This window comes from Haliotis asinina, chromosome 1, assembly GCF_037392515.1.
Source record: "Haliotis asinina isolate JCU_RB_2024 chromosome 1, JCU_Hal_asi_v2, whole genome shotgun sequence".
Taxonomy (NCBI): domain Eukaryota; kingdom Metazoa; phylum Mollusca; class Gastropoda; order Lepetellida; family Haliotidae; genus Haliotis; species Haliotis asinina.
In genome coordinates, this window is record NC_090280.1 from 43,073,025 (window position 1) to 43,100,050 (window position 27,026).

General features: G+C 42.2%; 1 protein-coding gene across 6 annotated transcripts in view; it reads right to left on the bottom strand.

Annotated features, from left to right (window-relative positions):
• LOC137291696 (nephrin-like) overlaps nt 1-27,026 on the bottom strand; it is a 213,970-nt gene that overhangs the window by 40,019 nt on the left and 146,925 nt on the right. For all 6 annotated transcript variants that reach the window (XM_067823184.1, XM_067823148.1, XM_067823175.1 and 3 more), the window contains exon 2: nt 13,501-13,632. In XM_067823184.1, coding sequence (XP_067679285.1) covers nt 13,501-13,632 — 132 coding nt within the window. The remainder of the gene's footprint in view (nt 1-13,500; nt 13,633-27,026) is intronic.

Genomic DNA, 27,026 nt, shown 5'->3' on the forward strand with positions numbered 1-27,026 from the left:
AAGATTCCTTTTGATCATTATTTATGTAGCTCTAACTGGGTGATATATTTACAAACTATCTTCTATAAGAACCCCCTGGATGACTCATGAGACTGGTTCATCACTGCTTCATAACACCTTCACAGCAGCAGGAACAATGATAGAAGTCTACAGGATATCTGTCAATATCACAACAGTGTTTCATGGGGAAATTTCATACTTGCTTTATTTATCTGTTGATTGGCACAGGCTGCAGCAAACATGCTAATAATGCAAGAGGGCCAGATGTAATAACACTCAAACTTTATATTCATTACATTAGATTGCGCAAAAGACACACAAAGACTCAACTCCAACCATATGACAAGCAAGGGTTCCCCACGTTCTGCTCTTCCCAAAACACTGTACACCTGTACGGCACCTTGCTCACTACATGACAATTACAACACAAACAATCAGCGGATATAATACCAGATTTCATCAACAAACATCAGTTAGCACAACAATAAATACTGTGAATGCTGAAGTCCTACTTCACCATCCTGGAGCCATCACAACTGATGGTGACCACTGTCTGCACCAGAAACACTGGTTGAAAGATTTTGGTAGTACAAACTGGAACTTGCTTTAAGCTTGTAATAGCAATGAATCATCCTTCTCTTCCACAATTTATGACATAAAAATTCCTCCCCTACAATTCTTCTTCAGTTTAAAAGAGATGGAGAAATCCACCCTGTTTTACAATAAACTCACCATGACTGTAATAGCCTTGAGGGGACTATTGATTTTTGCTAATTTTTTTCACTCAGTCTGCCATGAACACTTTGTTATCAAATTTACCAAAGAAAGGACTTTTTCCCACACTCGTCTGACACTTCCCATATGTCAAATCAGACTATTTCCATCTCAATTCCATATCCTTCATGTCACTAACAGAGTAACTTCTCCAGACGTGGAGGTCAGTAATTCTAAAATTTTAGCAGTGGCATCAACCAAATTATCAAAGATGTTGTTAAATAAGACTCAGAGTTGCAAGCCGATACATGTATATTTCAAATGAAGTGAAAATAAACTGATTTTGGTTGAACTTTGAGGGGCAAATGATGTCTTATACTGTATAATGCAAAATGTATAAATGTCCCTTCACATATAACTTAACCATTAAGCTTAACTGAGGTCATGTTGACCACATTTATCTCCTGCTTTTAGTTCATAGGATTAATAGCTCAAAACAAGGTGCTGATGGTGACAACATCAGGTCCGGCTGCTGGGGCATGTACTGTGTAGTTGATGTCACACAGACATGGGTAGACAAGGTGGTGATGGTGACAACATCAGGTCCAGCTGCTGGGGCATGTACTGTGTAGTTAATGTCACACAGACATGGGTAGACAAGGTGGTGATGGTGACAACATCAGGTCCACCTGCTGGGGCATGTACTGTGTAGTTTATGTCACACAGACATGGGTAGACAAGGTGGTGATGGTGACAACATCAGGTCCACCTGCTGGGGCATGTACTGTGTAGTTTATGTCACACAGACATGGGTAGACAAGGTGGTGATGGTGACAACATCAAGTCCACCTGCTAGGGCATGTACTGTGTAGTTGATGTCACACAGACATGGGTAGACAAGGTGGTGATGGTGACAACATAGGTTGATCACATTTATCTCATGTTATTAACTCGCAGGATTAATAGCTCAAAACAAGGTGCTGATGGTGGCAACATCAGATAATGTCACACACACATGGGTAGACAAGGTGGTGATGGTGACAACATTAGGTCCACCTGCTGGGGCATGTACTGTGTAGTTGATGTCACACAGACATGGGTAGACAAGGTGGTGATGGTGACAACATCAGGTCCAGCTGCTGGGGCATGTACTGTGTAGTTGATGTCACACAGACATGGGTAGACAAGGTGGTGATGGTGACAACATCAGGTCCACCTGCTGGGGCATGTACTGTGTAGTTGATGTCACACAGACATGGGTAGACAAGGTGGTGAGGGTGACAACATCAGGTCCACCTGCTGGGGCATGTACTGTGTAGTTGATGTCACACAGACATGGGTAGACAATGTGGTGATGGTGACAACATCAGGTCCACCTGCTGGGGCATGTACTGTGTAGTTGATGTCACACAGACATGGGTAGACAATGTGGTGATGGTGACAACATCAGGTCCACCTGCTGGGGCACGTGCTGTGTAGTTGATGTCACACAGACATGGGTAGACAAGGTGGTGATGGTGACAACATCAGGTCCACCAGCTGGGGCATGTACTGTGTAGTTGATGTCACACAGACATGGGTAGACAAGGTGGTGATGGTGACAACATCAGGTCCACCTGCTGGGGCACGTACTGTGTAGTTGATGTCACACAGACATGGGTAGACAATGTGGTGATGGTGACAACATCAGGTCCACCTGCTGGGGCATGTGCTGCGTAGTTGATGTCACACAGACATGGGTAGACAAGGTGGTGATGGTGACAACATCAGGTCCAGCTGCTAGGGCATGTACTGTGTAGTTAATGTCACACAGACATGGGTAGACAAGGTGGTGATGGTGACAACATCAGGTCCAGCTGCTGGGCATGTACTGTGTAGTTAATGTCACACAGACATGGGTAGACAAGGTGGTGATGGTGACAACATCAGGTCCAGCTGCTGGGGCATGTACTGTGTAGTTGATGTCACACAGACATGGGTAGACAAGGTGGTGATGGTGACAACATCAGGTCCACCTGCTGGGGCACGTGCTGTGTAGTTGATGTCACACAGACATGGGTAGACAAGGTGGTGAGGGTGACAACATCAGGTCCAGCTGCTGGGGCATGTGCTGCGTAGTTGATGTCACACAGACATGGGTAGACAAGGTGGTGATGGTGACAACATCAGGTCCAGCTGCTGGGCATGTACTGTGTAGTTAATGTCACACAGACATGGGTAGACAAGGTGGTGATGGTGACAACATCAGGTCCAGCTGCTGGGCATGTACTGTGTAGTTAATGTCACACAGACATGGGTAGACAAGGTGGTGATGGTGACAACATCAGGTCCAGCTGCTGGGGGATGTACTGTGTAGTTGATGTCACACAGACATGGGTAGACAAGGTGGTAATGGTGACAACATCAGGTCCAGCTGCTGGGCATGTACTGTGTAGTTGATGTCACACAGACATGGGTAGACAAGGTGGTGATGGTGACAACATCAGGTCCACCTGCTGGGGCATGTACTGTGTAGTTAATGTCACACAGACATGGGTAGACAAGGTGGTGATGGTGACAACATCAGGTCCACCTGCTGGGGCATGTACTGTGTAGTTGAAGTCACACAGACATGGGTAGACAATGTGGTGATGGTGACAACATCAGGTCCAGCTGCTGGGCATGTACTGTGTAGTTAATGTCACACAGACATGGGTAGACAAGGTGGTGATGGTGACAACATCAGGTCCACCTGCTGGGGCATGTGCTGTGTAGTTGATGTCACACACACATGGGTAGACAATGTGGTGATGGTGACAACATCAGGTCCAGCTGCTGGGGCATGTACTGTGTAGTTGATGTCACACAGACATGGGTAGACAAGGTGGTGATGGTGACAACATCAGTTCCACCTGCTGGGGCATGTGCTGTGTAGTTGATGTCACACAGACATGGGTAGACAAGGTGGTGATGGTGACAACATCAGGTCCAGCTGCTGGGGCATGTACTGTGTAGTTGATGTCACACAGACATGGGTAGACAAGGTGGTGATGGTGACAACATCAGGTCCACCTGCTGGGGCATGTGCTGTGTAGTTGATGTCACACAGACATGGGTAGACAATGTGGTGATGGTGACAACATCAGGTCCAGCTGCTGGGGCATGTACTGTGTAGTTGATGTCACACAGACATGGGTAGACAAGGTGGTGATGGTGACAACATCAGTTCCACCTGCTGGGGCATGTGCTGTGTAGTTGATGTCACACAGACATGGGTAGACAAGGTGGTGATGGTGACAACATCAGGTCCAGCTGCTGGGGCATGTACTGTGTAGTTGATGTCACACAGACATGGGTAGACAAGGTGGTGATGGTGACAACATCAGGTCCACCTGCTGGGGCACGTGCTGTGTAGTTGATGTCACACAGACATGGGTAGACAAGGTGGTGAGGGTGACAACATCAGGTCCAGCTGCTGGGGCATGTGCTGCGTAGTTGATGTCACACAGACATGGGTAGACAAGGTGGTGATGGTGACAACATCAGGTCCAGCTGCTGGGCATGTACTGTGTAGTTAATGTCACACAGACATGGGTAGACAAGGTGGTGATGGTGACAACATCAGGTCCAGCTGCTGGGCATGTACTGTGTAGTTAATGTCACACAGACATGGGTAGACAAGGTGGTGATGGTGACAACATCAGGTCCAGCTGCTGGGGGATGTACTGTGTAGTTGATGTCACACAGACATGGGTAGACAAGGTGGTAATGGTGACAACATCAGGTCCAGCTGCTGGGCATGTACTGTGTAGTTGATGTCACACAGACATGGGTAGACAAGGTGGTGATGGTGACAACATCAGGTCCACCTGCTGGGGCATGTACTGTGTAGTTAATGTCACACAGACATGGGTAGACAAGGTGGTGATGGTGACAACATCAGGTCCACCTGCTGGGGCATGTACTGTGTAGTTGATGTCACACAGACATGGGTAGACAATGTGGTGATGGTGACAACATCAGGTCCAGCTGCTGGGCATGTACTGTGTAGTTAATGTCACACAGACATGGGTAGACAAGGTGGTGATGGTGACAACATCAGGTCCACCTGCTGGGGCATGTGCTGTGTAGTTGATGTCACACACACATGGGTAGACAATGTGGTGATGGTGACAACATCAGGTCCAGCTGCTGGGGCATGTACTGTGTAGTTGATGTCACACAGACATGGGTAGACAAGGTGGTGATGGTGACAACATCAGTTCCACCTGCTGGGGCATGTGCTGTGTAGTTGATGTCACACAGACATGGGTAGACAATGTGGTGATGGTGACAACATCAGTTCCACCTGCTGGGGCATGTGCTGTGTAGTTGATGTCACACAGACATGGGTAGACAATGTGGTGATGGTGACAACATCAGGTCCAGCTGCTGGGGCATGTACTGTGTAGTTGATGTCACACAGACATGGGTAGACAATGTGGTGATGGTGACAACATCAGTTCCACCTGCTGGGGCATGTGCTGTGTAGTTGATGTCACACAGACATGGGTAGACAATGTGGTGATGGTGACAACATCAGTTCCACCTGCTGGGGCATGTGCTGTGTAGTTGATGTCACACAGACATGGGTAGACAAGGTGGTGATGGTGACAACATCAGGTCCAGCTGCTGGGGCATGTACTGTGTAGTTGATGTCACACAGACATGGGTAGACAAGGTGGTGATGGTGACAACATCAGGTCCACCTGCTGGGGCATGTGCTGTGTAGTTGATGTCACACAGACATGGGTAGACAATGTGGTGATGGTGACAACATCAGGTCCAGCTGCTGGGGCATGTACTGTGTAGTTGATGTCACACAGACATGGGTAGACAAGGTGGTGATGGTGACAACATCAGTTCCACCTGCTGGGGCATGTGCTGTGTAGTTGATGTCACACAGACATGGGTAGACAATGTGGTGATGGTGACAACATCAGTTCCACCTGCTGGGGCATGTGCTGTGTAGTTGATGTCACACAGACATGGGTAGACAATGTGGTGATGGTGACAACATCAGGTCCAGCTGCTGGGGCATGTACTGTGTAGTTGATGTCACACAGACATGGGTAGACAAGGTGGTGATGGTGACAACATCAGGTCCAGCTGCTGGGCATGTACTGTGTAGTTGATGTCACACAGACATGGGTAGACAATGTGGTGATGGTGACAACATCAGGTCCACCTGCTGGGGCATGTGCTGTGTAGTTGATGTCACACAGACATGGGTAGACAAGGTGGTGATGGTGACAACATCAGGTCCAGCTGCTGGGGCATGTACTGTGTAGTTGATGTCACACAGACATGGGTAGACAAGGTGGTGATGGTGACAACATCAGGTCCACCTGCTGGGGCATGTGCTGTGTAGTTGATGTCACACAGACATGGGTAGACAAGGTGGTGATGGTGACAACATCAGGTCCAGCTGCTGGGGCATGTACTGTGTAGTTGATGTCACACAGACATGGGTAGACAAGGTGGTGATGGTGACAACATCAGTTCCACCTGCTGGGGCATGTGCTGTGTAGTTGATGTCACACAGACATGGGTAGACAATGTGGTGATGGTGACAACATCAGTTCCACCTGCTGGGGCATGTGCTGTGTAGTTGATGTCACACAGACATGGGTAGACAATGTGGTGATGGTGACAACATCAGGTCCAGCTGCTGGGGCATGTACTGTGTAGTTGATGTCACACAGACATGGGTAGACAATGTGGTGATGGTGACAACATCAGTTCCACCTGCTGGGGCATGTGCTGTGTAGTTGATGTCACACAGACATGGGTAGACAATGTGGTGATGGTGACAACATCAGTTCCACCTGCTGGGGCATGTGCTGTGTAGTTGATGTCACACAGACATGGGTAGACAAGGTGGTGATGGTGACAACATCAGGTCCAGCTGCTGGGGCATGTACTGTGTAGTTGATGTCACACAGACATGGGTAGACAAGGTGGTGATGGTGACAACATCAGGTCCACCTGCTGGGGCATGTGCTGTGTAGTTGATGTCACACAGACATGGGTAGACAATGTGGTGATGGTGACAACATCAGGTCCAGCTGCTGGGGCATGTACTGTGTAGTTGATGTCACACAGACATGGGTAGACAAGGTGGTGATGGTGACAACATCAGTTCCACCTGCTGGGGCATGTGCTGTGTAGTTGATGTCACACAGACATGGGTAGACAATGTGGTGATGGTGACAACATCAGTTCCACCTGCTGGGGCATGTGCTGTGTAGTTGATGTCACACAGACATGGGTAGACAATGTGGTGATGGTGACAACATCAGGTCCACCTGCTGGGGCATGTACTGTGTAGTTGATGTCACACAGACATGGGTAGACAAGGTGGTGATGGTGACAACATCAGGTCCAGCTGCTGGGCATGTACTGTGTAGTTAATGTCACACAGACATGGGTAGACAAGGTGGTGATGGTGACAACATCAGGTCCAGCTGCTGGGGGATGTACTGTGTAGTTGATGTCACACAGACATGGGTAGACAAGGTGGTAATGGTGACAACATCAGGTCCAGCTGCTGGGCATGTACTGTGTAGTTGATGTCACACAGACATGGGTAGACAAGGTGGTGATGGTGACAACATCAGGTCCACCTGCTGGGGCATGTACTGTGTAGTTAATGTCACACAGACATGGGTAGACAAGGTGGTGATGGTGACAACATCAGGTCCAGCTGCTGGGGCATGTACTGTGTAGTTGATGTCACACAGACATGGGTAGACAATGTGGTGATGGTGACAACATCAGGTCCAGCTGCTGGGCATGTACTGTGTAGTTAATGTCACACAGACATGGGTAGACAAGGTGGTGATGGTGACAACATCAGGTCCACCTGCTGGGGCATGTGCTGTGTAGTTGATGTCACACACACATGGGTAGACAATGTGGTGATGGTGACAACATCAGGTCCAGCTGCTGGGGCATGTACTGTGTAGTTGATGTCACACAGACATGGGTAGACAAGGTGGTGATGGTGACAACATCAGTTCCACCTGCTGGGGCATGTGCTGTGTAGTTGATGTCACACAGACATGGGTAGACAAGGTGGTGATGGTGACAACATCAGTTCCACCTGCTGGGGCATGTGCTGTGTAGTTGATGTCACACAGACATGGGTAGACAATGTGGTGATGGTGACAACATCAGGTCCAGCTGCTGGGGCATGTACTGTGTAGTTGATGTCACACAGACATGGGTAGACAATGTGGTGATGGTGACAACATCAGTTCCACCTGCTGGGGCATGTGCTGTGTAGTTGATGTCACACAGACATGGGTAGACAAGGTGGTGATGGTGACAACATCAGGTCCAGCTGCTGGGGCATGTACTGTGTAGTTGATGTCACACAGACATGGGTAGACAAGGTGGTGATGGTGACAACATCAGGTCCACCTGCTGGGGCATGTGCTGTGTAGTTGATGTCACACAGACATGGGTAGACAATGTGGTGATGGTGACAACATCAGGTCCAGCTGCTGGGGCATGTACTGTGTAGTTGATGTCACACAGACATGGGTAGACAAGGTGGTGATGGTGACAACATCAGTTCCACCTGCTGGGGCATGTGCTGTGTAGTTGATGTCACACAGACATGGGTAGACAATGTGGTGATGGTGACAACATCAGGTCCACCTGCTGGGGCATGTGCTGTGTAGTTGATGTCACACAGACATGGGTAGACAATGTGGTGATGGTGACAACATCAGGTCCAGCTGCTGGGGCATGTACTGTGTAGTTGATGTCACACAGACATGGGTAGACAAGGTGGTGATGGTGACAACATCAGGTCCAGCTGCTGGGCATGTACTGTGTAGTTGATGTCACACAGACATGGGTAGACAATGTGGTGATGGTGACAACATCAGGTCCACCTGCTGGGGCATGTGCTGTGTAGTTGATGTCACACAGACATGGGTAGACAAGGTGGTGATGGTGACAACATCAGGTCCAGCTGCTGGGGCATGTACTGTGTAGTTGATGTCACACAGACATGGGTAGACAAGGTGGTGATGGTGACAACATCAGGTCCACCTGCTGGGGCATGTGCTGTGTAGTTGATGTCACACAGACATGGGTAGACAAGGTGGTGATGGTGACAACATCAGGTCCAGCTGCTGGGGCATGTACTGTGTAGTTGATGTCACACAGACATGGGTAGACAAGGTGGTGATGGTGACAACATCAGTTCCACCTGCTGGGGCATGTGCTGTGTAGTTGATGTCACACAGACATGGGTAGACAATGTGGTGATGGTGACAACATCAGTTCCACCTGCTGGGGCATGTGCTGTGTAGTTGATGTCACACAGACATGGGTAGACAATGTGGTGATGGTGACAACATCAGGTCCAGCTGCTGGGGCATGTACTGTGTAGTTGATGTCACACAGACATGGGTAGACAATGTGGTGATGGTGACAACATCAGTTCCACCTGCTGGGGCATGTGCTGTGTAGTTGATGTCACACAGACATGGGTAGACAATGTGGTGATGGTGACAACATCAGTTCCACCTGCTGGGGCATGTGCTGTGTAGTTGATGTCACACAGACATGGGTAGACAAGGTGGTGATGGTGACAACATCAGGTCCAGCTGCTGGGGCATGTACTGTGTAGTTGATGTCACACAGACATGGGTAGACAAGGTGGTGATGGTGACAACATCAGGTCCACCTGCTGGGGCATGTGCTGTGTAGTTGATGTCACACAGACATGGGTAGACAATGTGGTGATGGTGACAACATCAGGTCCAGCTGCTGGGGCATGTACTGTGTAGTTGATGTCACACAGACATGGGTAGACAAGGTGGTGATGGTGACAACATCAGTTCCACCTGCTGGGGCATGTGCTGTGTAGTTGATGTCACACAGACATGGGTAGACAATGTGGTGATGGTGACAACATCAGTTCCACCTGCTGGGGCATGTGCTGTGTAGTTGATGTCACACAGACATGGGTAGACAATGTGGTGATGGTGACAACATCAGGTCCAGCTGCTGGGGCATGTACTGTGTAGTTGATGTCACACAGACATGGGTAGACAAGGTGGTGATGGTGACAACATCAGGTCCAGCTGCTGGGCATGTACTGTGTAGTTGATGTCACACAGACATGGGTAGACAATGTGGTGATGGTGACAACATCAGGTCCACCTGCTGGGGCATGTGCTGTGTAGTTGATGTCACACAGACATGGGTAGACAAGGTGGTGATGGTGACAACATCAGGTCCAGCTGCTGGGGCATGTACTGTGTAGTTGATGTCACACAGACATGGGTAGACAAGGTGGTGATGGTGACAACATCAGGTCCACCTGCTGGGGCATGTGCTGTGTAGTTGATGTCACACAGACATGGGTAGACAATGTGGTGATGGTGACAACATCAGGTCCAGCTGCTGGGGCATGTACTGTGTAGTTGATGTCACACAGACATGGGTGTTTATTGGTATTTATGTTTATGATGTGACTTTTGTTTTTCAGTACTTTGTGTACCACAAATGATTCAGAAAATAGCATGGGCATCACTAGATCTAATATTCTACAATTTATTTGTGGTAAGTCATAAGAAAATTCAGTATGATCATAAGGTTGTAAGTTAGCACCAGAAATAGTAAGTTTATAATCATGTAATTTATGACAAAGACAATATTCCTTTAGTAAAATTACAGAAACGGTCATGTATCTTCCTTTTGTATCCCACACATTCCATTGTACCTTTAATGTCCTTGACACAATCTTCCTTTACAATCATTGACATGTTTTATTTCACAGCAGCTCCTATTGGTTCAAACATATAATAATATTCTAATGTCACTGACAATTTACTCTTCCTGCTTTGCTCATTTTATGATACATCCCCTTTCTATTAAAGATTGTCATGTATGTGCCAGGGAAGGTCATTCATTTACCTGTATACATTGTTGTTACACGCTACTGTGTGTACTGTTTGTAATGAACCATACACTGCCACCTCCTCCAAGCACAACATCAGTGTCAGACAGCATCATCAGATCGTGTCGAAGTATGTCCCACAGTGTATACCACATCTGCCTGTCTGACTTCCTGGATTAAACTTATCAAAGATTTAGCCTGTGACAAAAAAGGCTTTTAACTCAAATCAGGAACAATGTTTTTAGCCTATTTTTTCCAAATTAGAGGACTAGGCATCTACTCTAAGAAAAGCTATCAGAAGCTTTATTTGAAAAAGTCAGCTTAAGGTTAATTCACTCTCAACCTATTTTGTCGACTCCGGAATTCCATTTCCATTCGAAATGGTGTCCCAGCGGAGACAGGACACTGCTGTGGTTGGTGAGACAGGAGGGGGTTGATAATGAACCAGAGAAAATGACCTAACAGGTTTTAATGCTGTGTTTAAACCACTAAATGATTGCTAAACCTGTCGTAAACGTCACAGCAAGAACCACAAGAGAGCATGGGATCGATGCAACCACCAAGCGGTCCATTGAAGGAACACCCTCTATGTAATAAACTGCAGCTTGATGAACTAGTGATGATGAGCCATGAAACTGGTGGAGGCTTACACCAGATTTAATCACTGTTGTCTCATCATCCAATCCCATCAACAAGCCATGCTCTTCTAATCTATTCCTTTTTGCAAAATTTTTCTTCCACAAAAACATTTCCTGGCAAATTTGGTTATAAAGACTTGTTTATCATGCGCAAAATAGCTTCATAGTTTCTAAATTTCTTGATTTATGGCCTTGGCAATGAGCCATTTCTGGCCTTTCTGACAATACATTTTCATTCCACATCCACAAGGAGGAGATTATGCTATGTAGTCTTGTCAATCTCATCAGCAATTTGTTTGCAGGCTCTAATGAGAGAACTACACTTACTTTATCTGTAAGCCAAAGTACTGCAAACATATAAGCATAGCACATAAATCAACTTGCACTGTACACTGACACTGCCATCAAGCATACAGTGTTAGCAACACTGACTGGTGTCCATGTAATACTGACAGAAGAAGTCCAGCATGATCATACGAATAGATTCATTATGCATCACTCAGTACTGTATCCTTGGTACTGCAGAGTAACATCAACAATGACCCCTTCTGAAGTACAGACATAGATTTGGGTAATCCTATTATATACTGTCATTCATTTGATACTTGGAACATACAGGTACTATCAAATATCTGTTGTATAGCAAGACCTTCACAAAGCTGCCAAATATGCATTACATTTTCCATTCCAGTTCAACAGAAAGAGGAGAATGAAGCGTAACATTGTTCAGAGCAACCAAAACTATTGTAAAAAGCCAACAAACAGATATACCATATATCCAGGTGTGTATACGGACCCACTTACATGGTAATCCCTTGTACATAACTTATCAATATCAATGCTTATTTATATCAATAAAGCAGCTCATAAAGCTGTCGGTTTTCAGAACTTACATCACCCCTATACTTGCAATAGACACTTGTTTGTCTTCTGTTGTTTTCCAAATAGATTCTTGGTCATGTAGAATTCCACATGGAGCAGTGTTGTGTGTTGATATAGTACAACAGCAAATTGGTAAAATCGTAAATGGTAAAGAAACAGACACATTCCTTTTAAGGAAAACAATTCTTGAAACAATTATTTCAAATGAAATAGAAAATTTTGCTGTCAGACATAAGTGGCTTGTGGAAGCCGGTCGACATCGGCACTTGAACAATGGTGCGAAATCTTTCAGCTATTGAATGAGGCACTCCCTTCTTAAACCCCTCAAATTCTAGGTTTAAAAAAACTTAAATGCACTGACAACCGGCATATGGTGATCCCCCACCATTAAAAACACACTAGGGACATGTTCATTGCAACAATGTGCTGCACACAGCACTATTCCAGTTACTGAACATGGAAGATGGCCTGTAAATGATTAAGATAGAACCAAACAATCCATCAACGGATATTACAAGGAATGATCCACATCAACAGCTAGGTTACCAAACCTGACCACCCAATCTATTCAGTTGCTCCTCTAGACAAGCTTTGGGGACCCATATTCCTACACAGAATGCCTATGGGGCTAGCTGTAATGATTTGGTTCAGGTGAAGCAAAAGCAGACTGTTTCAACCCACTTTCCAATGTTGAAGTGCACATTTGTACAGCAAAACTCTGTCAGCAGAAGCACAAATATTCCCCGGACTGACAACTTAAGCATCATAAGTTTCTAGCAATATCCTATTATATCAATAACATCTTATTAAAGTCCCTATCACTAATCCTCATGGTTCTTGAAAAACATTAACTTTGACAATTAGGGTTCATTTAATCTGCCATTACATGTAAAATCTCTGCTAGTAACACCTTGAGCGAAAGTGAATGATAAACCTTTCACTCATTAGCCACGGTGAAATGTTGGTGGAAAAACTTGAAGGTAACATTTAGGATGAGGACTTTGGGTTGTGATGAGATTCAAACACTTGTCTGGCCTGGGGCTGTCCCTAGGAGACTGGTTGTTTTTGTACTAGACTTCTACATGGATGAACTCACAAACACATGAAACTGACTCCAAAAATTTAGCTACAGGAGGCTATTTATGCCGTGTTGAGCATTTCATAGCTTGGTGTTGTCATCAGTGTGCCGTACCATGATGGAATATCATCTGACATGTACCCATCTTGTCTTAACACCCAACCGCTGACAGCATCTGTGACAGCACATCAATTAGCATTACCCCACTCTTCCTTCACCATCAAAATAGCCATAATCCCCAAACTTACCCAGGGCAAAGCCATCCTTGGTCCACTGAATGGATCCCTGTTTGTCTCGGACAACACATCGGAGGAGGGCAGACTGGCCTTGTATCACAGAGGTGTTTTTTGGCACTTCACTGAACCTCTGTACCGCATACACTGAAATATAGGAAACACCTCATGAAATTCGCAAAATCACCAAATGTCAAATCTGACAAGAGCAGCAGTCATGCAAGTTGTTTCAGGGACTTTAACCATGATCAGCTGAACATCCTGTATGCCTACAGAAGTCCTTCCCCACAGCAAGCAGACATGGTTACTTCATCCTTAATTACTGATGCTCTGACAGAAATTTACTATCTAAAAACCATTTGCAAAGTACATGCCCACCAGTTCGGATGATGTTGGCCATTGTGTTGCCATAGCAAACCAAAGTTATGGCCTTGCAAATCTTGACAAATATGTATATCATTTCCCTGGTGACATTCCAATGTTTTTCTTAACATATACATCAAACTAATGCCTCCATACATCGCTGCATATCACACACCACTGCAGCCTTCTGCAGTAACATAAATACCATTTCATTCCAGTTGAAAACTATTTCACTCCAATCTTCAATCAGACTCAGAAGAATGCCTCTCTTTCCAAATACAACATTTTCTTTTATTGTCTGTCAATTACACAGTTGGATATCTCAGAAGTTTTTGTCACAGAGATTGAGAAATTAACAAAACCTACAAATCAATGTAAACAGCCTTCAATGGCATTTAATCTGTCGTAATGTCGATGTCATTGAGCCGTTCATTTCACTCCTTTTCTCCAACTGTCATTGTTAAAAGCTTCTATCTGAGAGAAGACTTTTAAATACCATTCCCACTCAATTCAGTCCACAAGGTTGAAGAAATTCAATTACAGTGTGCAGAGAAAGCAGTGAACATTAGCACGGCACTGCCAACACATAGAGGCACTCTCGGTATACTTTTTGTAACGATAGACCATGAACAGAGTATCGCTCCATTCAATGTCCAGCTACTGAATACACAGTCAATACACAATGAATACACAGTAAATATTGTAAATGTATTATATATCGCACAGGTTTTATTTTCACGCTTTTTGTGAAAAACATGTCACCGCAAACCTTTCTCTCATTCACTCACTCTACCCACACTTGCCTCTGAGTGAGTTTAGTTTTAGCTGCACTCAGCAATATTCCAGCTATATGGCAACGATCCGTGAATAACCGAGTCAGGACCAGACAATCCAGTAATCAACAGCATGAGCATTGATAGGCACAACTGGGAAGCAATGACATGTGTCAACCAAGTCAACGAGGATGACCACCCAATCCTGTTATAATCAGTTGCCTCCTACTACAAGCAGAGTAGCCTTTTATGGCAAACAGGGGTTGCTGAAGGCCTGTTCCACCCCCACGGTCACAGGTCCACTTGCCTCTGAGCTGTTACCATAACATATCAAGTTTGAAGACAGAAATCTACAGGAATCTTAACAAGGGTGATCAGAAGATGGCATATCCCCCCGGCCCCCACATATTTGAAAGGACAAATCATCTGACAATTACTTATTGTGTTTTTAGACCAAGTCTGAATTGGCTCCATGGGAATCATGAAAAATATAAATGCCATATATCTGTAATCAGAAAAAATCACCATTTCAAGATCTGTCTTGTATATCTGCCAAGGTTTTTTGAAAGATATGAAATGGTTTTTGAGTAGTGCTCCAGAAACGAAGTCAGCAGCATGTTCATGGAACAATAATTATACATCATAAAAACATGTAAATAGCAAAAGGCACCACTTTGGGGTCTGCCACACATATCTACCAAGTAACACTGACAGATATTAACAAGTTTTTGAGTTCTGCTCCGGAAATGAAACACACCTCTCACTTTTGAGACTAAGTCAAAAATGTTTCCATGGAAACTGAGAAAATGATAAATCACTAAAACCTGGAAATAGCAAACAGCACCACTACAGGTTCAGACTCATATATCTACCAAGTTTTGCAGAAAAATATTAAACGGTTTTTGAGTTCTGCTCCGGAAACAGAGCCTATACCTACCTATAAGTCCGAAATGTTTCCATGGAAACCAAGAAAATGATGAATCACAAAAACCTGTAAATAGCAAAAGGCACCACTCTGGGGTCTGCCACACATATCTATCAAGTTTTACTGACAGACATTAAGAATTTTTTTAGTTCTGCTCCGGAAAAGAAACACACCTCTCACTTTTGAGACCAAAACGTTTCCATGGTGACCAAGAAAACAGAAAAATCTGAAAAACCTGCAAGTAGCAAAAGGCACCATTTTAGGTTCTGACTGATATATCTACCAAGTTTTGCAGAAAAATATTGAACGGTTTTTGAGTTCTGCTCCGGAAACGAAGCACTTCCCTCCATTGTGAGACTAAGTCCGAAACGTTTCCATAGAAACAGAGAAAATGATAAATCAGAAAAACATGTAAATAGCAAAAGGCACCACACTGGCGTCTGCCACACATATCTACCAAGTAACACTGATGGATATTAAGAAGTTTTTGAGTTCTGCTCCGGAAACGAAACACACCTCTCATTTTTAAGACAAAGTCTGATTCGTTTCCATGGAAACCGAGAAACTAAGAAATCAGAAAAGCCTGTAAATAGCAAAAGGCACCATTGTAGCTTCTGATTGGTATATCTACCAAGTTTTGCAGAAAAATATTTTTGAGTTTTCAACCGTAAATGAAGCACATGCCTTCATTTTGAGACTACGTCCGAAACATTTCCATGGAAAACCAGAAAATAATAAACCACAAAAACCTGTACATAGCAAAAGGCACCACTTTGGGGTCTGCCACACATATCTACCAAGTTCTGAATAAAAATATTGAACGGTTTTTGAGTTCTGCTTCGGAAACAAAGCCTGCCCCACCATTCAACTAACACCAAAATGTTCCATGGAAAAACCAAAAAAATAAAAATGCCAAAACTCTGTAAACAGCAAAAGGCACAACTATCTATCAAGTTGGTCTAAAAATTTTGAACGGTTTCTGAGTTATGCTCTGGAAACAAAATGATTACGAACGGATGGACAGACAAAGGATGGATGGACGGACAGACGAGGCATTGACTATATCCCCCCGCATTTCATGCCGGGGGAATAAAAATGACAACTGATAGAAGCATAAAGAATCATACATAAAAAAGACCATTCAAGACCATAGGCCACAAAACACTCATTACATTGCAAATGGTCACATATTATCAACAGAATTAGGCATATTAACTATTTTTCTTAATGTTATTTAAAAAACAACCCCCCCCCCAAGAAAAAACAAAACAAAATGTAATTCAGGTACACAGAACCATGCCATGTCTTTGTCACTTTTCAAAACAGGTGATGTCAGAAAAAATGTGAAATTGGCAATAAAACGAAATATTGTTATTTTTCAATTTTGTTTTTTAATATGGATGCATGCATTACTGTGTTCTAATAATAAAAAAAGATGTTTGCAGTATTTCAAAGCTGGCATGTTAACACTGTGTTAATCATTTGTTCCAAGCCACAGGCTAATTGCTATGTTTTCTAGGTGAAGAAATGTCACTGACTGCTGGTGGCACAAATGATTGGCATTTCTAATCGTATAAACTGAGGATGTGAAATAAAGGAATCTTAAACCACACATTTCAAATTCTTTTCATTTCAAAAGGTACACATTTTTCACTGTGTAAAACACTTACAGAAAAAATCTTTCCTCTAATTTCAACTATTGACACCTGCAGCAAATATTGAAAGAAACATCAAGAAAATAATGCACTAACCCAAACAGTGTTTACATGACTTTTTAAATGCTTTTTTGAAAGACAGGAGAACGTACAAATGAACATTATTCAAAATATCTCTTTTTAGATTCATTGATTTACTTCGGTGAAACGGCACAACCTATAAACACTTGAACACATTTACTTCACATCTGATTTATGTAATCAAATAAATTGTTAACCTCAAATATACAGCTTTGTTGAAACAGTTGAGACATCTATTTAAGAAATATAGAGGGTGAAAGTGTGCTTCATTACACTATACATGGTGGTAGAGCTAACTGTATTTGATACTTACAGACGATAAATCTAGGCAGAAAACAGAGTGGTGGGTTAGCCTAGGGGTTATAGAGTTGGCTCGTCACGCCAAAGATCTGGGTTCGAATCCCTACGAGTACAATGAGTGAAGCCCATTTCTGGTGTCCCCACCGTAATATTGCTTGAATATTGCTAAAAGCAGCATAAAACCATACTTAGGCAAAAAACAAACCGAAAAGTTACAGTGTCAGTGACCTAAATTAACAGTCCTTGTCAGGGCTAACTGACCTGTTTTTCAGTTGACGTGCCTGACCCACTATGTTATGGCGTAAATTACCAGAATAACAAATTTTAACAGTTCGTTTATGATTTATGTTGGGATTAAATATCTTACATATCTGATTAATGTAAAGCATATGGGGCTATATGAACATGGGATTTCTGCTACCAAGGACAGTCTAGATCAGTACAACCATATGACACTAACATTCCATGGATGCACAGTGAAAATGTAAATATTGTGAATGTTGCTGTTTAACTGTGAGTCAAACTGAGACTTCATCAAAAAACATAAATGCAATGTTTCCTTCAGTGATGTTAGCCAAGTGAAGCATGTGCAAACCAAGAAACAGGGTGCTATAAAGTAGTTTACTGTAGGAGGCTGTACAAGGCAATGACAACTGACATGCATCAGGACATTGGTTATTAAGGGCACCTGCAATTACATGGGGGCAGAGAAGAATGGTGCACTGATGCCAATACATTGTGAGGCAATGCAGGAAGTGTACATTATCGTACAGCATCTCCTGTCCATATCTTTGATCTTCCACCAAAGGAATAATAATAATAATCTAGGTAAAAAAGGCTGAAGGAAAACCACTAAGCTACTCAGTCACTTCCACAATTTTCAACAGTGGGAGTACATGAAAGAATTTTGAAGTTGTAATCTCATTTAATTATTCCACTTTTCCACTTGAATTCTGAAACCTAAATCCTAATCCAATCCACATACATCAAAATTATATATAAAATGATATGGCTGTTAAGGCAGATAAGTCAGTGTTTTCAGATGGAATCTGGGGCAGTAGGGTACCCTGGTGGTTAAAGTGTTGTCATGCCGAAGAATCCTGTTTCGATTTCCCCAGTGTGTGAAGCCCATTTGTGATGTCCCCTGCCATAATATTTGCTAGAGTACTGCTGAAAGCTGCGTAAAACCAAACTCACTCACTTATATGTACACAACAAATGATTTGCTTTGAAGCAATTCAGGTTTAGTAAGGCAAATTCTGTGATACTGTTTGCATTACATATGACAGTAAAATAAGTCCATAACAAACACATACACAGCACAAACTCAACACAGATTCTGTACTTTGAAAGAAAAACTGGAGGCATACGATTCAGATCAAGGCCTAAATTGGACAAGTGACATGAAGGAATCAATCTGACGCTGGATTCAGACCAAGGCTTCACGAGGATTCAGGTTAAGCCTAATTTAGGGCTCACACCTAGGCTTCTCGACTGTGGCTTCTAAACACGGAGGTCATTCTCCTATGTTTCAAATAGCTATAGCTAGTGACAGACCAGATTCTCATTCAGCATTCTTGTCAAACATTGGATCTGAAACTGAACGCAGTCTGCTGCAATATTTGTGCAGTTCTGTCACTGCCGTTAGAACCATTACAAATCAAGAGGCATTGATCAGACTAATCCTATGTTTAACAATCACTACAAAATAAAAACATAGCATTTCATGCTTGTCAAATCTCCATCATGGACAATATCCCAGCAGCCAAAAGCAAAATCCAATGTCGTATATGTAAATGTCTCACCGTTTTTCACCTTCACACTGTTTGGACAAGAAAACTGAACACAGTGACATTTCTAATAGATCTGATAATCTTATATGCATGTTTAAACACCTATTTGTTTTTGATGGTAGCATTTCATGAGCTTGGCCAGTTTGACACCAAATCATCAAGGCTACAGTGCTGTTCATCCAAATGTAATACTCATTCACATAGGTATTACGTCCATCCAAAGGTAATACTTATTTAACAGACCTGAGAAGAGTTCTTCTGCAACCAATGCTTGCCACTAAAGGCGACTATGTTTGTCACAAGAGGCAACTAATGGGATCGGATTGTCAGGCTCGCCGAAGTGGTTGATACATGTCATAGATTGCATAGATTGATGCTCCTACTGTTGATCACTGGATTGTCTGGTTCAGGCTTGATTGTTTACTCACCACCAACAAATAGCTGGAATACTGTGGAGTGTAGCAAAAAAAGTCACTTATTTAATCAACAACATATCCAAAATGAATTGCAGACAATATGGATGTAACGTTTAGGAATATGCCAGCAATATCACGGCCTGGTCTGACATGATCACATATAATTTTCTGTTGCAGCCATCAGTCTGAGGCCAGAGTCGTGAAATATTTCTTTGGACATCTTGCTAATGAAAGTCTACACAGCCTCTACATTATTACATACTCAAACCTCAATTTATTTTTTCTGGGAAGACAAACCTCATACAATTTTCCAAGTAATGAAAGTATCATTTTGTGTCCAAGAAAAAACAAATGGAGATGGAATAAAGTTAACATGGCAATGAAACCATGTTAACCTGCTACAGTTTCACCAATACAAGCAAACAAACATTATTGCCTCACACATACATCAAAGCACACTACTGGATGGAAACAGGGCTGATTTGTGAACGGACTGTCTTAATTACCTTTTCATGTATGAGGCAACCACTTAGCAACTTCAAGATATGGACACCACAATATTTTTTATATTGGTCATATTAGCAGTGAATGTTAAAATGCTGATAAAGCAAGAGACTTGGAATATTTTGCATGCAAGGAGAAAAAATACATTCCTGTTCCATATATGTTTTTTTGATCAGGAGTGTGGTAGAATAGTTCATATGGTAGATAACATTAGGAAATGAATTATGGTACAAATAATTATGCAAAAAGTTTTCTGAAACATCTTCGATGTTTGTTTGTTGTTTACAGCTAAAACTAGAACAAGTGATTAACATCAGGAAAATCAATCTATGCAGTTGGGACACGATGTTGTGTGTTACATCTTCTGACAGGCATATTTCCTGCATACAACAAGATCTCCCAAAACTGTAAGAGTCCTGCATACAGAATACTAATTACTGAACAGTTGGCTGGGTACAAGTTTTTTTAAAATGTGGGGTTTTTTTGTGTTTTTTTTTTTGTGGTTTGTTTTTTGGTTTCATATTAGTATTTTTTAAAGTTTCTTTTGACTATGATTGGACAATAGGTCAAACATAAATTATTGACATTATGGGCAAAAACATTTAAGAATGTAATAAAACCTATGCTATGATCATCAACTAATATGAAATAATCCGTAGGAGGTCATCTTGCTCCCACAAACCAAATCTTCATCATCATTTCATTATTTCTTACAGTACTGAGTGAGTATGGTTTTACACCGTCTTTTAGGACTATTCCAGCAAATATCATGGCAGGGGACACCACAAATGGGCCTCACACATGTAACCCATGTAGAGAATCAAACCTGGGTCTTTGAGTGGCAAGTGGACACTTTGACCCTTAGACTACCCCATCGCCCCTTTTGTCATAGTAACATGTCAAAGCTGATTAATGGAATTCAGCCAGCAGGACAATGATAGAGCATTTGGCACTCAAGGAACTTGAATCATATGACTAATTTTAGTTCAGAAAATAAATCAAATACTAACTTTAGCCCTGGTGACATTTCCCAATGCACAAGGTTCAACTGCCACAGAAGGTGTTTCTATGACTACCTTGCATGTCTTGCCCAAAGAAACAGAACTCTTGGCATGTCAAACACAGTCAAATACCATCAGTCTCAATTCTGCAGAATTATCCCCATTCAATAACACATTTAGCAGCTGCCTGTACTACAGTATATTTTTCTGCTTCAGTTTTCACCTGCCAAACTACTCCATACAGACGGTGATGAGCCTGCACCTCCTGCTAGACAGTTGGGTTCACTGGTAAAACAGAAAGAATGAACTCATGGTATGTGTACTGAGACAAAGTTTATGCTCCTGTACCTTCAGCAGCAACATCATCACGATGGCACACCTAATGTCCGTCCCTGTACTTGTGAAGGTTTGTGGTTAGAATCAGTCCCTAGGACTCAAAGCTTGTCCCAGGTGTCAACTAAATATACCAGAAGGTCAGGAACATGTCACTATGCCCCAATGGCAGTTTGAGTCACAGCATAGCAGACGAGATCACTTACAGTTGCAGTGAGCTGGATTGTGGCTGGCAGTGAGACACTACACAACATTCACTCACTGTCGTAACAGTCTGTGCATCAATGTCATAACAGTCTGTACTGATGCACTGTAATTGTCCAATGGTATTAAACTGATGACAATACCAGATGTTGATATAGCATCAATGCTACCTATGTACACTATCAAGACTTTGAAAGTTTATATTATCTACATCCTTTGAAGCCAGACAGGTGTACATTCAAAATACACTGAATCTGTACAGGCCGGGATATGACAGAGAAATGACCATTTAGGCCTTGACTGCATGTTGTCAAGGTCAGAAAGATATCTGTGGTTGGGACACAAGGTCATGATGCACTGCTGGTTCCTGTAACATGATTCCAATGTCAATTCCAGCAACCGTAATACCATATTGAGTCCATTATTTCAAATAATCACATTACCATTCAGCACAAAAACTTTAGCAATTTAAGTGATAGTTTGAAAACTGAGAACTGAATAGTCCCATGTGAAAATTTCACTTGCCACCTTTACAAGCATCCCTGCCACGTTGTCAGTTAAGCTCTGTTAGCCCCAGACAATCAATCCTTCACTTCACTGACATGTACAAGGCTCAATCTGAGGAAATTTGGCAATAGCTTTTCTTGGCTTCTGCTTTTCCTTCCTATGTCCATAGACATACACACTTTGAAGAAATGATTTATCCGTTGATTGTAGCAATTCTCTCTCCATCTCATCATCATCTGTATCACTTTCATCATTATACTGTGAATCCTTGATATACAGCCATCAAATGGGTTCAAGTAGTCTGTCTCACAGACCCAGAACCATATTATTTTCCCTACAGCCTAGCCCTCCCTGCAGTGCTAAGGCTTTAAATGAAGCAAGTCTAAATTTCTCCAGGTGAATCTCAAGTCTGCCTTGGGCTCCTTATCAATTTAAATAGGTTTGTTAGCTACTGTCAAACAAGTAAAAAAGCTAAAGAAGACTGTAATATTTATAACATATTCACTACTATTTACTTTTTGTTACACACAAGATGCATGAAGTGACTGGTATCTGCATAATCACTAAATGTAGGCAGTTGAAAAAAATGAAGACATTGGTTGCAATGTTTTAAGAGATATCACATTAACATAAGTTTGAAAAGTGATCAAAGTGTAGCGCTCACATTGAAAATAAGATCAAGGTCACCAAAATCAACTGATGTCTGTGTAATCCCCGAATGTAGGCTGTCACCAAATTTGAACACACAGTGTACAAAAGTTCATGAGATATCGTGTTAACAAGATCGGGATATACGTATGGATGTTGCATGCATGCCGGGTCATGTAAGAGAAGTTAACCTACTTGTACCAGGTGCCAGCTAAGAAAAAAACCTAGTTGCACCAGCCAAATTCCAGTTGCAACGTAATGTGTTAAAATGTCAGAGGGTTTGGTGCTCATAAACATATTTCTGTGATGTAGTACCTATGACACTATAGCAACGCAAAGATGAGGCTGATCCCTGTTTAGAAGATCTGTGTATAGCAATGTTTTGATAGCTAGCCAAAGTTTAGAAGAAAGATGAGCTGACATACTTAGAGTTAATGTTAGATTTATTGTTGATTTATTTCTCAAAAATTGATTTGTACCTTGTACAAGTTAAGATTCTTATCTAGGTTGCACTGTGTAACATTGGGTTGCACCAGTGCAAGTAACAAAGAACTAAATCCAGCCCTGGCATGCATAAACTAGACAGACATAAATTTGTGAAAATGAGTTGTCCAGAAAAAAAGTGATATTTTAGATGAAACTTTACAAACATGATGATTCACCATTTGAATATTTCTTGTCCTGTAAGGCACTGTTTCTAAGGCATAAATTAACTTTTTCCTCAAAGCAATGTCAGAAAATCTTGGTTTCTTCCAGTCCATCAGCAATTCGGTAAAAAATTATTCAATAATACAACTTCAAAGAATTTTGATGCAATGATCAGAAGAATTGTATCTGAAAGTATGTTACCAGGAATAATATTATTCATATATTCCAATATTGCATTGTTTTCATTGCATTTTTTAATGCGTATCTTTAAAATGTTAACAACTAAAAGCATAGCACCTTTTCAGAGATCATAGCTAGATATTCTTCACAGGTGGAACAATTTGAGCAGTCTCAATTGACACTTCCGATAACATTAGTGATTTCAGTTGGGACAATGTTTTGTTGATGCATAACAGTCTAACTAAATACTTTAGTTTAACTTTTAACAATTCAAAGTGTGGAAATTATGAAAATGTATCAGATATCTCAAAACTGAAATTTTTTCAGGATGTCAACCCTTCTTATAATCAGATAGTGTTAGAGAGTTGACCCCAACATACTTCTGGGGTCATGTGCTCACAGCCACTGTGAATACTTATTCTTATCAAATTTACAGGATGAGTGTGTTCTTCACTGGAATTCTTTAAGAATTTTGTGAGCCAATGGGTACCCAGTCTTGCTTTATGGGTTCACTGGCAATATAGAATCTGTTGTAGCAGACCTTCAAAACAGTTACATGTTGAATCAATTCACTGAAGTCGATCAGTTGTCCTTTAAAACACCTTGAGTCTGCAAGTTCCTATTTGTTTTGATAAGTTCACATATTTCAGCAGACAATCAGTTCATATTCTTCACCAGCAGATCAGTTCGTGCTATTCAACATTATTTGATCATGAAAATGTGGAATTCATGACAAAGCATCACAAGATACAATGACTCAACATTTCAGCTATATTTACTTTATCTAATAGGTGAGAGCAGGTTTTCTTCCAGATTTATAAGTGAAAAGAGACAGTGAGTTTATGTGATATGTACAGTCAGTTCATACATTATTTTGATACAATTAATGTAAATAATACTGAATAAAAGTTTGAATAGAATTAATAAAATAGATCATATATGTTTTATTAACAACTCTTGCTACTGGATTAACTCCTCGTTTGCATACTGGTAGAAATGTGTTTGCAGAGAGGTAATGCATCAAAACTCATTGTGTGCATGTCTGCGCACACCCCATGCTGCTGTTTTTAGGAGAAAAATGTATGCACCATATGCAAGACATGGTATGCCAGCAGCCATATTTCATGACTGTAGGATTCCTAGATTTAATTATCTGCCACCTTCACATGTCTCCCACTCCAAACCTCTTCCTACTACATCCCATGGAAACCATGTCTCTTCATACACCAACTGCTTGATTACAAAATAAAACTCATTTTCTAGAGGAGTGCAAAAAAATGTATATTTCAATGTCAGAGTGTTCCCTATGGGAATGAAGCATCCCCACATTATGGAGTAACAAGTAGAAGATGCACCAGTTGACAAGCCTAACATGACGTGCATATCTGCCAGTAATTTCACGTTTACATCAGATGCACGACATCCAAAGATTGCACTCTCCCTTAAACCATCCCTGCGTTACATTTACTTTGGGTATTTTGATCACAACGACTCATGTTTCAAAACAGGATTTCACCCACCCTCCTCAATGTCCTGTGGTTGGCAGGACATGGTATATAACTGGCTGAAGTCATCAAGGCAGTGTGTTGTCAATCATGCATGCTATCACCCAGTCACTTGACTCAATGGAATCAGTGACTAATGACTGCTGGTTGCCTCCTATCTAGGACGTCAGAGTTACCACAGTTATGTAGCTGACAACTGGCAGCAAGATCATTGGCATGCCTAAGGATTTACTACTTTCAGGTATAGTCCTAGGACATCTCCTGTTTTGTTGTAAGCCAGGAGAAGAAAATCATACCACAATCACCATAGAAACCATCATACAGAATATGTCCAATGTCAGACTAATCACCACTAAATGTACCTGTACATTTTGATCATTCTGTCATCTTTATCACTGTCATCACCAACTATGATGATGACTATGAGTGTGGTAGGGGTTTGTCTCGTGGTTAAAGAATCCTCATTCCTTGTCTGTCTCACAGTCCCTGAACCACATTATCTTCCCAACTACTAAGCTTCTCTGCAATGCTAAAACCTTAAATGAAGCATGTCTAGATTTCCTCCGGTTCTGAATCTCTGGTCTCCCTGGGGCTCCTTTGCAATTTATATGGGTTAGTTATTATGAAAACTATTTACATTCAGAAACACCTACTCCCTCCCAGCTCTCACGTAGCAGCTGAACCTACAATGTGTAAAAGTTGGGCTGTAGGACTGGATGAACAGTCTTTGACACCTCTGATTTGATGGAAACCTCGACTGAACAGAGGAGTGTCAGAGGTGCTGTCTGGTGGAAACAACTCATCTGCACATCCAAGCGACATGATAAGTATATATTTAGATTCTCCCCCTTACTGATATGTATGGCCTAATTTCTCTCCCCGACACAATCCTGACTAAGAGAAACTAGTTTCTTCATTATACATACATGTTACACATTGGATGAAAAATGTAGGCTACATACACAGTATGATGGAACCTTGACAGAGTAGCATACAAAATTCCCAATGACTGGGTCTGACATAGTACTACTCCACTTGTTGGGGGCTGGATGTCATCACGTCAGCCTTGCTTACCTCCCCTGCATAGAAGCTGAGTTAAAGCAAGTCGCATTTCTTAACCTCCATAGCACCTGGATACAACAAGCCTTGCTGGTTGAAAATGAGTCAATCTATGTTACAAAACCGCTGCGATAAACCCACACAAACAACAGTTCGGTGCTGACTATAGCTCACCAGACAGTACAGATATTATTGTTAAGATAACCTGTAAGATTATTCTGAAAGTCTCAAGCTTTACTACCAGGCTATTGGTTACACATCCACTGATGAAACTAATGATTCCTTTAAGGTTCAGGCCTTGTGTCCCAACAGGTACCTTCCAGCTGATACTGATTTGTATTAGTCCCTCACAACAGAGACTTTGACTGCGCTAAACGACCCCAGTGGACAGAACACTGAACTCTGCACAACATTTTGTCTCCATAACATGACTAAATCAGCTGTTTTTTTATGCTAACACATACCATGTTACAATATTGAAGCTTTGGAAGCTGGTGTACCAACCTCAAAGGATCAACAACCAAAACTAAATATTGGTCAGTTTAGTCAATAGAAAGAATGAAATATGAAACTTCCTCCATCCTAAACAGGATCTTTGCCCTGATCGTTACCACAACAAAGCTGACTTCAACCTCAGCACTGCACT